General features: G+C 39.4%; 2 protein-coding genes across 3 annotated transcripts; one reads left to right on the forward strand and one right to left on the reverse strand.

Moving 5' to 3' along the window:
• The first annotated feature begins 686 nt into the window (after nucleotides 1-686).
• LOC141014728 (somatomedin-B and thrombospondin type-1 domain-containing protein) lies at nucleotides 687-5,319 on the forward strand. The gene is made up of 5 exons (XM_073488630.1): nucleotides 687-903; nucleotides 2,884-3,078; nucleotides 3,989-4,067; nucleotides 4,583-4,759; nucleotides 5,062-5,319. Exons 1-5 carry the CDS (start codon nucleotides 687-689, stop codon nucleotides 5,177-5,179), a joined length of 786 nt encoding a protein of 261 aa, XP_073344731.1. The 3' UTR covers nucleotides 5,180-5,319.
• terf1 (telomeric repeat binding factor (NIMA-interacting) 1) lies at nucleotides 5,294-10,093 on the reverse strand. Of its 2 annotated transcripts, none has more exons than XM_073488629.1 (10): nucleotides 9,873-10,087; nucleotides 9,136-9,231; nucleotides 8,551-8,678; nucleotides 8,332-8,418; nucleotides 8,099-8,248; nucleotides 6,700-6,806; nucleotides 6,577-6,603; nucleotides 6,339-6,436; nucleotides 6,081-6,160; nucleotides 5,294-5,927 (listed from the first exon to the last, which is right to left on the reverse strand). In XM_073488629.1, the coding sequence occupies exons 1-10, from the start codon at nucleotides 10,054-10,056 to the stop codon at nucleotides 5,775-5,777; spliced, it is 1,110 nt and encodes a 369-aa protein (XP_073344730.1). In that variant the 5' UTR covers nucleotides 10,057-10,087; the 3' UTR covers nucleotides 5,294-5,774. The 2 variants fall into 2 exon arrangements, 1 of the variants encoding a protein (XP_073344730.1); XR_012180512.1 differs by having other exon boundaries at nucleotides 5,841-5,927; nucleotides 6,081-6,201; nucleotides 9,873-10,093.
• Nucleotides 10,094-12,964: the final 2,871 nt, after the last annotated feature.

The following is a 12,964-nucleotide window of genomic DNA, read 5'->3' on the forward strand; positions in this document are numbered from 1 at the left end:
AATACAAACAGTGAGAAAAAGGGAGAGAGGTGAGAACCAAAGGGTGGCTTTACAATACTCGACGGGCCCCCTGGCACAATTGTCTGGAGACCTGCCAACTGCTCACATTCCTCCCTTTCTTTTGCGACTCGGAGGTCTGGGGTGGCAGAGAGCGGCTGGGCAAGACTGGCAGATCAGGGTCACAGCAAATTCTGCAGGGAGCGGGTAAGAATGAAAAAGGGTAAACAACAATGACACAGGTGAGAAAGAGGCCCGACAGGGAGAGAGAGCGGACGCAGGAGGCAAAACACACACCAAACTCACCCCCTCACCCCTCCCTCACCCTCAGTGTCTCCTCCCTTGGAGGACTGAAGGGAGGTGCTCGGCTGGGAACAGGGAGAAAGAGACACCAGCTCAGAGGGAGAGGACACAACATGAGAGACATGGGAGTGTGATCAGAGCTGGAATGGGGTGTGCTGTGCTGTAGGTCGCTCTGAAGACCTGTTTCTGGAGGGAAAGAGAGGGGCTGGACACAGGAGACGGACGCAGGAATTCCAGGTCACAAGGGCTCCTGTGGCAGAGCAGTCTTGGCTGGCTTGGGCTGGGCTGGTATTCCAACCTCTCAACAGTCATGAGTATGACAGAGTAGCACCAGGTAGGGAATAAACACACTTAGAAACAAGAAATAACAACTCAGAGGCCTCATGATGGGATCCTCTGTGGAATTTGCCTGTTTGCTGCTGGTGGTCTCCACTCTCGGAAAGATGGTGTCAGGAGGTTGTTCAGGGAAGTGCTGCCGCAGCAGAGACTTGAGCTGTTTGACCACCGACTGGAGGATGGACCGGGTGTACGGGACGTGCTACTGCGACAAGGGCTGCGTCAGGACCAAGGACTGCTGCTTTGACTACTTCACAGAGTGCCCAGGTGAGGGATGAATGGAGGGGACGCTCTGAGAGTGAATGAGTCACGAGAGGAGGGACTGTTTATTTTTTTTGCACACACCTTAACTATACGACACCGGCGAAAGATAACCCAGACTCTTTTTTAGACATTATCTTCATCTGTCTATCTGACAGAAGATAGAGATAGGTGGAGGAGAGAGATTATTTTCAGTGCCTGGTCGTTACTGGGCTGCTTATCACATATTTTTATCTGATGGCAGAGAGAGGGGTGGATATGTTCAAAATTCATCCAAGGCGTGTGAAATTGTTTGCACCCATTTATCTTCATGGTTTGTTCTGAATTCTTCACCTGCTAACTTCTGCTTATACATGCATCACTTGTTTTTCTTCTGCAACATGGCTGTTGAGCAAAAGAAAATTAGCTGCCAACTGTTTTAATAATGTTTTGTTCAAGCAAAATGTGCAGGTTCCAGCTTCTTAAATGTAGGATTTCCTGCTTTATTCGTAATTTATGACAGTAAATGAAGAGTCTTTGGGTTTTGGACTGTTGGTTTGACAAAAGAAGAAATCTGAAGATGCCGCTTTAGGCCCTGGAAAATTGTGATGAGGATTTTTCACAATTTTATTTGACATTTTATTGACGATTAATAGAGTAATTGTGAAAATAATTGCAGATTATGACAATAATCATTACTTGCAGCTTTAAAGGGGCAATATGTAATTTTGGAGAATAAATACAGAATTTTAATGTTCACAATGTGAATGAGGTAATAATACAAACTTTTATTTTTCCATAACTTAATAAACAAGCTGCTCTCAGAGGAAAATAAGGTCACCAGAACACTGTTAGAAGGTCCGCCAAATATAAACAAAGTCAAACATTATGAAACTGTGTTGTCCTTTAAAGGTGCCATGTGTATGAACTGGCATCCTGTTGAATTCATATTCAAAACAAAAAGGGGGCAGCATATGAACAGAACAACTAATTGCTAACTACTGTTGGCTAGTTAGCACAGTTAGCCGTGCAGCTAGCAGTTCAGGCTGAGGGCTCGGGGGACCTTAGAAGTGTCGGCGTTTACACTACTAGCTCAAGAGCTCTGGACCAGGATGGGCCAGGGCTAGCAGGTTAGCATGCTAGCTTAGATATGCCTGCAACACAAAACATAGTTGTCATAATATTATTACTTTACATTCTGCTGATAGTGTAAGTGAGTTTTTGAATGTTTTCAACTATAATTTTTACATATTGCACCTTCAAGATCAGTTTGTTTATTCAGTTCATGAAAACAAAGAGTTTATTTAATAAGTTTATTTAGGCATAAAAAAAAAATCAGTCAATCAAGATCTTTCTCTTCTGATTAAAATGTCTTCCCCAAAACTACTTAGTGCACCTTTAAGGCAATAATTAGTTCACCAAATAACCCAGGCAGCCCTGCGCCTAACCTCATTTCAGTGGACTGGCCCACATAATGGAATTAGTACAAATATTTGAAGAATGTGATTCTGTCAATCAGTTGTAGCAATTACAGTTCCAGTCAAACAAGCCGAGCGTACCTAATATGTGTTATAGGCCGGTAGTCTCTAAATCTGCATGCTTAGGCTCATACATCAAAGCTTGATCATCGAGCACGGAGAGCAAGTCAAAAGAAAAATCACAGGACCTGGTGATTGAATGGGTTGCTCACTTGGCATGTTCTCAAACCACTTGTAGTAGAGCAGGAAACACTAATTCTACAAGTCACAATCAATGCTCCATTGATCTTAAGTTATTTCCTGCATATTCAGCTCCATTACACTTTTACAGGAAAAATGTAATTATAATTATGCAGTCTGCAGGAACGCTGCAAGGTTTGCTCTCGTGTCACCTCTCTGTGCACACACAGTGAACTTCAGGAGTCAGTGTTAGTGTTATGAACATTTCTTGAGTTTCAACTCATTGTTTGCTACCACAGAGGATATCCTGTAATACTCTTTGTTCCTCATTGTGGGTGCCAACATCCAGCTCAGGACTGTGTTGTAGGCGACTGGAGCTTCTGGAGTGGCTGTGCCGAGCCATGCCAGCCCTCAACGAGAGTGCGCGTCCGCCACATAGAGCAGCAGCCCAGTCACAGTGGAGAGCCCTGCCCCAGTGTGGAGCAACGGAGCGGCTGCAGGGAGTACAGAGACCGCCAAGGCGCCCACTGTGGACAAAAATCAGGTACACAAACACATTAAAGGAACAATTCACCCAGAACTCACCCCCCTGCCAAGTTTTGTAGTCCACAATACATTACTGGAGCTTCCGCAGGAAAATAGCGTTGTAGCATTCCCCTAAACAACTAAAGTAGATGGGGACTTGTTTTAAAATGTAAAATACAACTGAAAAAAACCCAAAGCCAAATGGCTCCATACAGCTTGTCCACCATAAACAAGTCTCTGGAAGACCCGAGATCCCAAATTGATTTGAAAAGATATTAGACCCTTGACGCAGAGTCAGGCTTGTGTACCCGCTTCAAACGGGGTGCACGCTAATGCTATTAGCTCAGCAGCTACAGTTAAGATTTGGCCTCAGAAAGGGTGATTTCATCAGGGGTCTGACAACTTTTACATGGTCAAGCATTTTCAAGGTGCTTTTTCAAGCTTTTCCAGCAAGGTACATGTATATATATATATATATATATATATATATATATATATATATATATATATATATATATATATCTATATGTATATATATATATATATATATATATATATCTATATGTATATATATATATATATATATATATATATATATATATATATATATATATATATATACTCTTATTTATTATTATTAATTATTCTTTCACTTCATCACATTAAATCTGATGTAATTGTGCTGTAAATAACCAATTATGTTTTGTGATAGCATTGTGGACAAGGGTGACAAATTAAAAAAAAAAAAACACAAAAATGTTTCATGTTACAAAATGTGTCTGTAGGTAGACTTAGCATCCCATAACACCTTGCTGAGCCAATATAAATAAATGTATTATGAAAGCAAACCAGTTACAATTTATCCAAAACTTAAAGACATTACTACTAACTGACATTACTAACAGAAATAGTGAATTTCCTCTCATCAGGTCCTGCATTCATCACCAGCAAGGAGTTTGCCAAGGGAAGGCCCAAGCATGACAACTATGGAAACCCCCTAGACCCTGGGTAGGTTTCATATCATGCTCTAATAAAGCCTCCCTCCTAAAGTATTCTGAAACTGCACACGACCTCAGGCGTATTTAAATTCAAGAGTTGAAAAGTTCACCAATGCTGCCAGGGGTTAGCTTCATTTTAATATCATGCTGTGTAACCCAAACCATTTTGAAAAAGATAACCTTTTCTCCATCTGCATGAGCTCCCAGTAGGTGTTTGCTCACCTGGACGTCTGTCTACAAACCATTATATATAGCAAAGCTGAGTGACTGCCCACAACCCTTTGAAATCAAACACTCAGACTTTAATAAGGACTGTCACATGAAAAGCACACGCACAAAGGGTCTAGATGACAGTAGGTGACTTACTGTGGGCAGCTTACAGTGTTAGCCAATGCCTAAATTATTGTTATTCCCATCTGCTCCTATTGTGTTCATTAATTGTTTAGTCGTCCATCTTGATTCATTGCTCCTAATATCCCAGGATTAACTGTGTGACCCTCGTGACCCTGTCCCTACTCCCCTCAGGTTCTGTGTAGAATTCACGCTGGCGTCCCGGACACCCCACTGTACAGTGGAGAACCGGCCACACACACACTGGATGCGCTACATTACAGAAGGCTTTAAAGTGTGTGTGGCGTGTGAACCTCCCGCCATGCGAAACAATAGCAGCAGCTGCCAAGGAGACGGTCAGGAATCAGACAAGTATGAAGTTATGAACCTTTAAATGCATGTTCTCACAGCAGTGGTGTTCGAGGTTGCATATTTGTTCAGGTTCATACAAACCTGGACCTATATAAAAACATTTCCCTGGTTTTGCCATTTAACATTTATTCAAGTGACAATAATTAATCAGCCATATTATCCAGACAAATCTGGGCAGCAGAAGTTCCCACCTCCTTCTACAATTACACTTAATGGGTCCTTGTGTAAGGCAGTAAATCAGTGGAACTATGCACACAGCAGCTTGAAAACCATAATCATTTGGGGCTGTGACTGTGTTGCAGAGAAGCTGTGCTCCACTGGCAGGCGGTGGGGAACAATCAATGCAGTGGGACGTGGAAGAAGATCCAGAAAACCCAGCAGTGCAACTGTCCACCACAACACAGCTTCGTCTTCATCTGATCCAAACCAAGCAGCAGAGCTCTGACTTGGTGTCCACAATAACATTTCATCTGGGCAACTACTAATACTGTGCTCAGATCAGACGCCTCAACACTAAGAGACTTGAGACTTGAAGGTGGTGCAATGCAGTTATGCCTTTATTAAATATGCTACACATTGATGTAAAAGCATGTTTATATCAGTATGCAAATTTCCACCGTTCTGTGTAGTCACTGTTGTAACTTGTACAGTTCTTCACCCTTTTCTAGTACACATTAAGCATCTATCAGCATATCTTTGAAACAAGTCACAGCTGTATTAATTTTTTAAAAACAATTTTCTTGCAAAAATTTAACTTACAAAAATATTTTACATTTGCATTGTGGTTAGGCTTTAAAAAAAAAAAAGAAAGAAAAAGGAGAATGATAAAATCAAATGTTCTCCATCATTGAGGGCCATGGAGAACGACCAATTAATTGTTCTGTGTTGAGCGCCCTCTGGTGGTATGACATTTTAATGATGCAAACAGAGGAGTAGTAAACCACAACACACTCGATACATAAAGGAAGAAGTTCAACAGTTTGGGGGGGGAAGACACTCTCCCTCTTCAGCTGACTTAACATGCCCTCTTCAGAACTCTCCAGCGGTCTTTTAGCATGGTGCCGGTGCGTCCTTGAAAGTCATAATCCCTTAATATGAGAGACCAATTGCCCCTGCCGTGACGTTTAACGCCTTCCTTGAGGTATTGGTCCAGCTCATCAGTCCATTTCTGAAAAATAGTACAACATAAACTTTAAGTTTTTAGATTTTGAGGAATTTCACCCAAATGAAAGGAAAGCATTTAAGTGATTCTCATGTATTCACTTGATTTGGGATTAATTCATTTGACAAGACATTGAATTAGCTGTGTGGTTCAATTTACCTGACGTTGTTTTCTTCCGTTTGGCGCTTTCTTGTTATTCGTGGTGTCCACTGACTTCTCAGATGTCATTTGAGCCAATTCTGATGGAGGTTTAACATTTTCTTAAGCTCTTGCTCACACTCTGAATTTTAAATATAACGTGGTAGTAAATGTATTCATACATTAGATAGAAAATAAAAGTATTGTTACATCAGATTAAATAAAATTACATTTTTATTTTAACAGAAATATCAAAGGCAGAGGAAGAATTAGACTTACCTTTCTGTGAAATCCTTCTGACAGAGACAAAAGGCTTCTTGCATGTATCAGGCTTCCATACATCTATAATTTTAGTTGACATTAGCTTCCGTTTTGTTCTGTGGAAGTACAACAGAGTGACAAAATGATTTTTACAACTCTACATCTAGTGTTTAGGACAGATCACTCAATTTCTACGCAGTAGAGACAGCAAAAGCCAAATAAATGTTTCTTTTTGAGAAGACACATTTCTACTAACCTCAAACATACAGTCTTCTCCTTTTTCCTGTTAGGACATAAATGTAAAGTACATTGTTTAATACAGAAATGAACTGTGCACACAGTTAAAAAATACAACAAGAGGTTAAAGGTCATTTCCTACTTTCTATCCTCTGATTCGTTGGTTGTTTGTGACAGAGAGCTTTCCTCTGTCACCACGTCCTCCAAACCCTCCTTGTTCTCTGATGACTGCACCATCTTTGTGGCGGCCTGATGGATGGAGAGTCACACAGAAACACTCAGACTTACATCAGTTATGTTACTAAATATTCCTTTCTCATGCTCTTCCAAAACAATTAACTTCCAGGTTTAAGTGTTGCTTTAATGTGAACACAAAACTAATGAGGCCTGTCATCATAACACCCTTCAAAGTTTAACCTTGGTCGTCGGCCTCTATGTAAATCATTCTTGGAACTTTCATGAATAAGCGAGTCCGATAGACCCTGAGGAGAGCTCGGCTGAATGTAGCCGTTTGCCCTTCCAAATAATTTTGATGACAAATTGTCAATTAACTGTGACTGATAATGTCACATCAGCACCTTCAGTTGGTCAAAGCACCATTACTCAGAAGGACGAGAGCAGAGCCGAACAGGTCGGCGCACGACATCAAGAGGGTTTATTGAGAGGTGAAATTTGTTTGTTAAACCTTTGCTCATAGCTAAAGCAGAACGTGGGACACCTTATGTATTTCAAGTTACATCATCTCCACTTCACAAACAGCTGAAGAGCAAAAATCTGGCAATTCTTTTCACATTGTTTTGGATTAAAGGAGAGATGTCATGAGTTAAATACATTTATGATATGTCTGTGTTAGTTTGGAGTTTTCAAGCATAAAATACAGCACCACTCAAGCTGTTTTATTCTACTTTTTTTTTTAAATCAGTGATCAAGGAGGGGACTTATCCTCTTGGGCAATATCTTTCACTGCCTGTCTTATTCTTTATTTTTCTGCCACACAAAGCTGATCCTTAATTTTACATTGGCATTAGTCCTGCAGAGGCAGCTGTATTAACCAGATATATAATGTATATTTTCATCATGAATACACTGAATAAAATAAGAGCAATTTTTCAAGTAACAGTGTAAGACTAGTGCTTTGCTTTTTCTACAATCCAATGAACCTAATATATGATTCAAATATCAAGTATCTTTTTTTGAATATTTACATTTGTTTTTTTAAATATCTAAAAGGTCATGCTATAATACCCTGAACAGCATTTGTCAATCATTTACAAGTATGTGCAAGTACAAAGTAAACAACTGCATTAGGTTCAGTGGTCACTGAACTAAAACACTCAACTAAAAGATTGATAAATGAAATAAAGATAATATGTTTGTGGCAATTCAAACCTCCCAAATTCAAATTTAAGGCAATGTAATGGCCGAATATTATATTTATTAATTATTATTCTGAGCTTTGATTAGAGGTGGGCTGGGCTTACAGTCAAGCTAGTCTAGATTTTATGAACTAGGATGAACTTGGAAGTGGTCATGTCTTCTACCTTGAGAAGATAGTCAGAGGGGTTCTTCTTCAAGTAAGCATCCAAGAAAGATTGTACTGTCTCCAGCAGGCGGCTGAAGCTGAAGCTCATGAGGAACGGGTGGTAGGTTTCCGTCTGCGTCACGATTGTCGACAGCCTTACTCCCAAATTCTGTTGAAATACAAAAAACATTCTAGGCCATCAAGAATTCCACTACTGACCTTTTGATGTGAGACAATAATTGACACACAAACCTGTGGGAATTCATAGTTTTTCTCAAACCACTTGAGGGCAGAGGAGGCAGAAGATCTTTGGCCTGTCTCCAAGCAGACAGCCACAGACTAGAGCAGGGGCAAAATGAGGACAAAAACTGGACTTTAACCTTGAAGCTGTACTATCTACCTATTATAGCCAGCAATACAGCATTCTCCGATCTTGTGTGCACACACCAACCAAATAATATGTATAACCACCTGGACAAGCAAAAGTATGGTCACATTTTTGAACAAACTATCATCCGCCACAGTGTCCTCTAGTTTCGACCATACTTGGGCAGCAGACATCAGAGGCATCACATGGGTATCCTCTTCGAACTGGACACCTGGGGAACAACAGGGCCAATATGGTTTTAGCGAGTGTGTGCACATTTATGCATAGATGCATTTTACAACCATTAATTCTAGCTTAAAGTTACAAACATCCTTGGGTGTACACCATAAACAAACGCCCCAAATAATAAACTCTTTTTGCTTATATACGTATGTTTACATTTTCTAAGGATTTGCAGAACGTCAAACATATGAGACAACTGTATGTATTGTATACATGTTTTTGTGTGAATGACACAGTTTGAATAACAAATGGCTTTATATTCCTGTGCTGTTGCTGCTGAAAAAGTGGCATTTGTTGTAGTAGCAATGGCAGTGTATGCTGCAAGTATATACAGTTCGATCTGATCTCCCTGCGGTACTAAATTCTGTACAAAGCATTAGGACATTATGAGCAGAAAGGTGTACAAGAAAGAGGCATAATTTCAGCTTCTGACTGCGACGACGTACCCAAGTGCTTTCCATGGATGACTCTTGCGAGGAAGGCACACATCATAATTTTCTCTTCATGAAGTTGTCCTCTTACAGATGGACTCTGAGAAATGGCTAAAAGAAGGAGAGATAGACAGATTCACAAACTTTACAAAAGATACTTTAACAGTGTCTCTGTGGTAAGATTAATGCAACAAATTTAACGTTTCCCCTACTCATTGCTGATACAGCTAATTTTACTGCAGGTATCAGGGGTAAAATGTATGATAATTTGATTATGGCAGTAATAATGATGAATAGATTATGGTAATATAGCTGTAGGAACTCGCAATTCTCATACTGTATGTTACTGTAAAGCAAATTAGGTTGGTTTGAGAGGAGTTTTAGCCAAAGTATGGAGGAAACAGCTGTGTTTTAATCTAGAGCTGTCCTGAATTTATTCCTTCATATTAATAGCTTGATGTTATAGCATAAATTGAATCTTTCCTTTACGATTCATGCACTTTTATGTCTGAATTGGACCCTGTTTCAGCAGTTTTTGAACTACCTTAGCGGCTGCTGACGTAAGCTAGTGCAAAACAACAGAGGAACCGCGAACAGCCAGTGTTGCAGTTTGAGATGCTGTTAGGGTTGTTTCGTCAATTTGTACGCACAAAATATCAACAATTATTCTAGTTAACGAATTTGACAAACTAATAGCTAAGGTTGACGTATTAAAAAGTTAAAGTGAGATAGCTAGTTGGGCTAAAACCTACCCTCGAAAGCCGAAAGCGTTTCGTTGAACTCTTCAAGTTTGCCTTCCTTAAAGCTCCGACACAGGCTGACAAACATGAAGTCCAACGTCCACCCTGTAACGACAGCGGTAACGTGGGAGAAAATGACACTCTCATCTCCTTCACTTGCATCTGTGGCGCTTTTGTTCTGAGTTTCAGGCTCCATGTTTATGTTTTGGCTCCTCTTCTGGAAACTTTCATTTCTTCTTCTTCTTCTTCTCTCGGAAGTTGTTTGATTTCCGCGCTTTTCAGTATTTAGTTTGGTGTCGCCTGAGAGCATGAAGCGCCACCTGCTGGTTGGGAGGAGTAACTACACCGTTTTCATGATATCAGTGACCAATATATGAATAAATAAAGTTATTTTTTTTAATCATTTTTGTGTTATTGCACTGTGCTGCATTATTGTGAGAAAGGTATGTATGAAATTATGTATGTATGAAATGAAAAATGAAATATGTATGTGTGCAGTATGATGTTTCGATATTCTGAGTCATGGGCTTTTTCCAGGCAGCCTGTCCATCAAATTATATTAACTTGCTACTCTACTATGTCATTTGCCAAAATGCAACCCAAATGACTGCCAAAAAATGAAGCTTGTTAATGTAATCTAGTGTAATCTATCCATTTAATCTGACCCTGGCTAGAATGACAGTATTTATTACACCCACTGTGTCACAGAGGATTATGATTACAGTATGTATTACACTCAGGTGTGGCTGTAAACTCAGAACAAGAAAAGGCTTCACTTACACCCTGAAAACAATGGCTCTGAAACCCAAAGTGTCAGTTTTTGGTGAGTTGGGAGTCTCAAATATCAACTTTATTTCAAAATAATTAATCATGTATTTATAGGAAAAGTATAGCTCTATATTCTACATTTCATGTATTTGATTTAGATTTTAATGTCTTTATTCATCACATTTAGAGGTGAAACCACTGTACTTCTTTTTCCTGCACATTAATTCCAACAATGTGTATACAAATATAAAAAATATTAGATTATTTAATAATAGATTGGAGATATTTTGTACATTTTTAATTGGCAGTTGATGTTCTTTTCCCTTCATAGGGGCCCCGTAGTGCGTGAATAGAGAGGTGGAACACCATGGGACCGTATTTCAGATAAAGGATGTATGATATTGATGGCAAGAGGCAAATTATTATTATTTTAAATTCAGTTTGAATTGTGCCATGAGCGCTTTTTACACAAAACTTCACAACAAACTGACTGATTTAGGACAAAGACAGAAAATTGCAAGTAAAAGTTACTTGATTACTTCTGATACGAACAATTCTTAACTGCAAGTACTGCAGAGTTAACTTGAGAATACCCTGTGTAATTAATTGGAAATTGTTACCTAGCTTTTTAAATTTCACTCTTAAATTTTTTTTCCAGTGTGACAAGGAGGCCCTCAGCATGTGCCTTGATCTGGCCCAGATTCTATCCCCATGTGATACAATAAATACAGCGATAATAGGCCACTTCATTGTATTATAAACCTTTTTTGACCCACTTTTAGAGGATTTGCATCCCTCAGTTTTTTCTTGCTTCTTGTTTTAAGGTTTGGGAGCACCATTTATGATCAGTATCACTGTTTGGGGGCAGTACACAACAGAAATGTGGATATCCATTAATTACATCTAAAGGAACGTAATATATTTCCCTCCAGTGATAAATCATTTATCAACCTGCCAAGCCAGAATGCTGAGTTGTCTGCACTTTTGCATATGAAAAACGACTTTGCATACCTTCTTGCCACAAATGCAATATCGATTTTAATTAATGTTATGCATTTATAAACTCCTATATTTATATCCCATTATGTAATGATCCTTAATATGCAGAAAATGCAGATGTGCCCTATAAACGACAGCTCATTTGCAGAGTAGAGAACAGCAGACGCACAAACACACGAGTTATATACACATTTATTTGTTATTCTGCATATGCTAATAGACGTAATGGGGAACAATGCTCTACAGAAATGTTGACATACATGTACCATAACAAAGTGTTCTGTGGTCACATAATTGTTTGGACTACTACATGCACACAAAGATGTTGCTTTGTACAGAAAACAGTCTGTAGCTCAGAATGTGTCTAATGATAATGTTCTCCAAAACTGAACAGAGAAAAAAAAACCAAAAAAAAAATAAATCAAAAAACAAAAAAATGTAAGAGGCAGTATACACAGAGAAATAAGATAAAACAATGCTTTATGCATTTTTAGGGAGCAAGGTTCGGTAAGCACGCATGAGTGACACAGACAATACCCATTCTCTCAGAGAAAATAAAGACACAACCTTTCCACTCTGCACAGTATCACAGATGATAATGCCATTGTGAGACAGTAAGACAGAGCACAGTCCATTTGCCGCCAGCTCACAGAATTAATTTCAGTATCCACACAAACATCATTCTAAGGGAGTATGGCTGATCAATCCAAATCCCTTGTTTCTCTACCCTACCTGTCAAAATGAAGGATTACTCGAGGCTAACACAGAGACATGGTTACAACAAACGAGGGATGAAGGGGAAAAAAAACGTTAAATTGAACAAAAAACAGGGGTTTTAACAAGAGGGTTATCGTCTAACCTTCCTTTGTAAAGAGAAAAAGACAAATGAATACCCCAAACAACCACCACTGACATTTTACTTTGGAGAGCACCAAAGAGTTTCCAATGAGGGATCAATAATCTCACATGAAAGATAATTGCATGAGCTCTCTGATTAAGTTAAACGATATTGATCTGGGCTTACAGTATGTACACAGACTAAAGGAAATATGGAGCACAACTGATCACTGATGTGATTTAACTTCTATTCTCACAGCCTTGCTTTACCCTAGTCTTCCTTTCACACATTGATCTCTATTCCTGAGGGCATGCTGTGGGGTTAGAGCCTCTGAAGCTGGAGGGATTCGAGCACTCAATGGTGTCAGCATGGGAAATAATCAGATGTATCAGCTCAGTGACAGTAGGGACCTTTTCCTGCCTGCCAGATAGATAATTCACTCCCCTTCATCCTATTACTCAGCTCTTAAAGGTGCACTATGTAGTTTTGGGGAAGAGAT

Source organism: Pagrus major, chromosome 19 (genome assembly GCF_040436345.1).
Source record: "Pagrus major chromosome 19, Pma_NU_1.0".
Classification (NCBI taxonomy): Eukaryota; Metazoa; Chordata; class Actinopteri; order Spariformes; family Sparidae; genus Pagrus; species Pagrus major.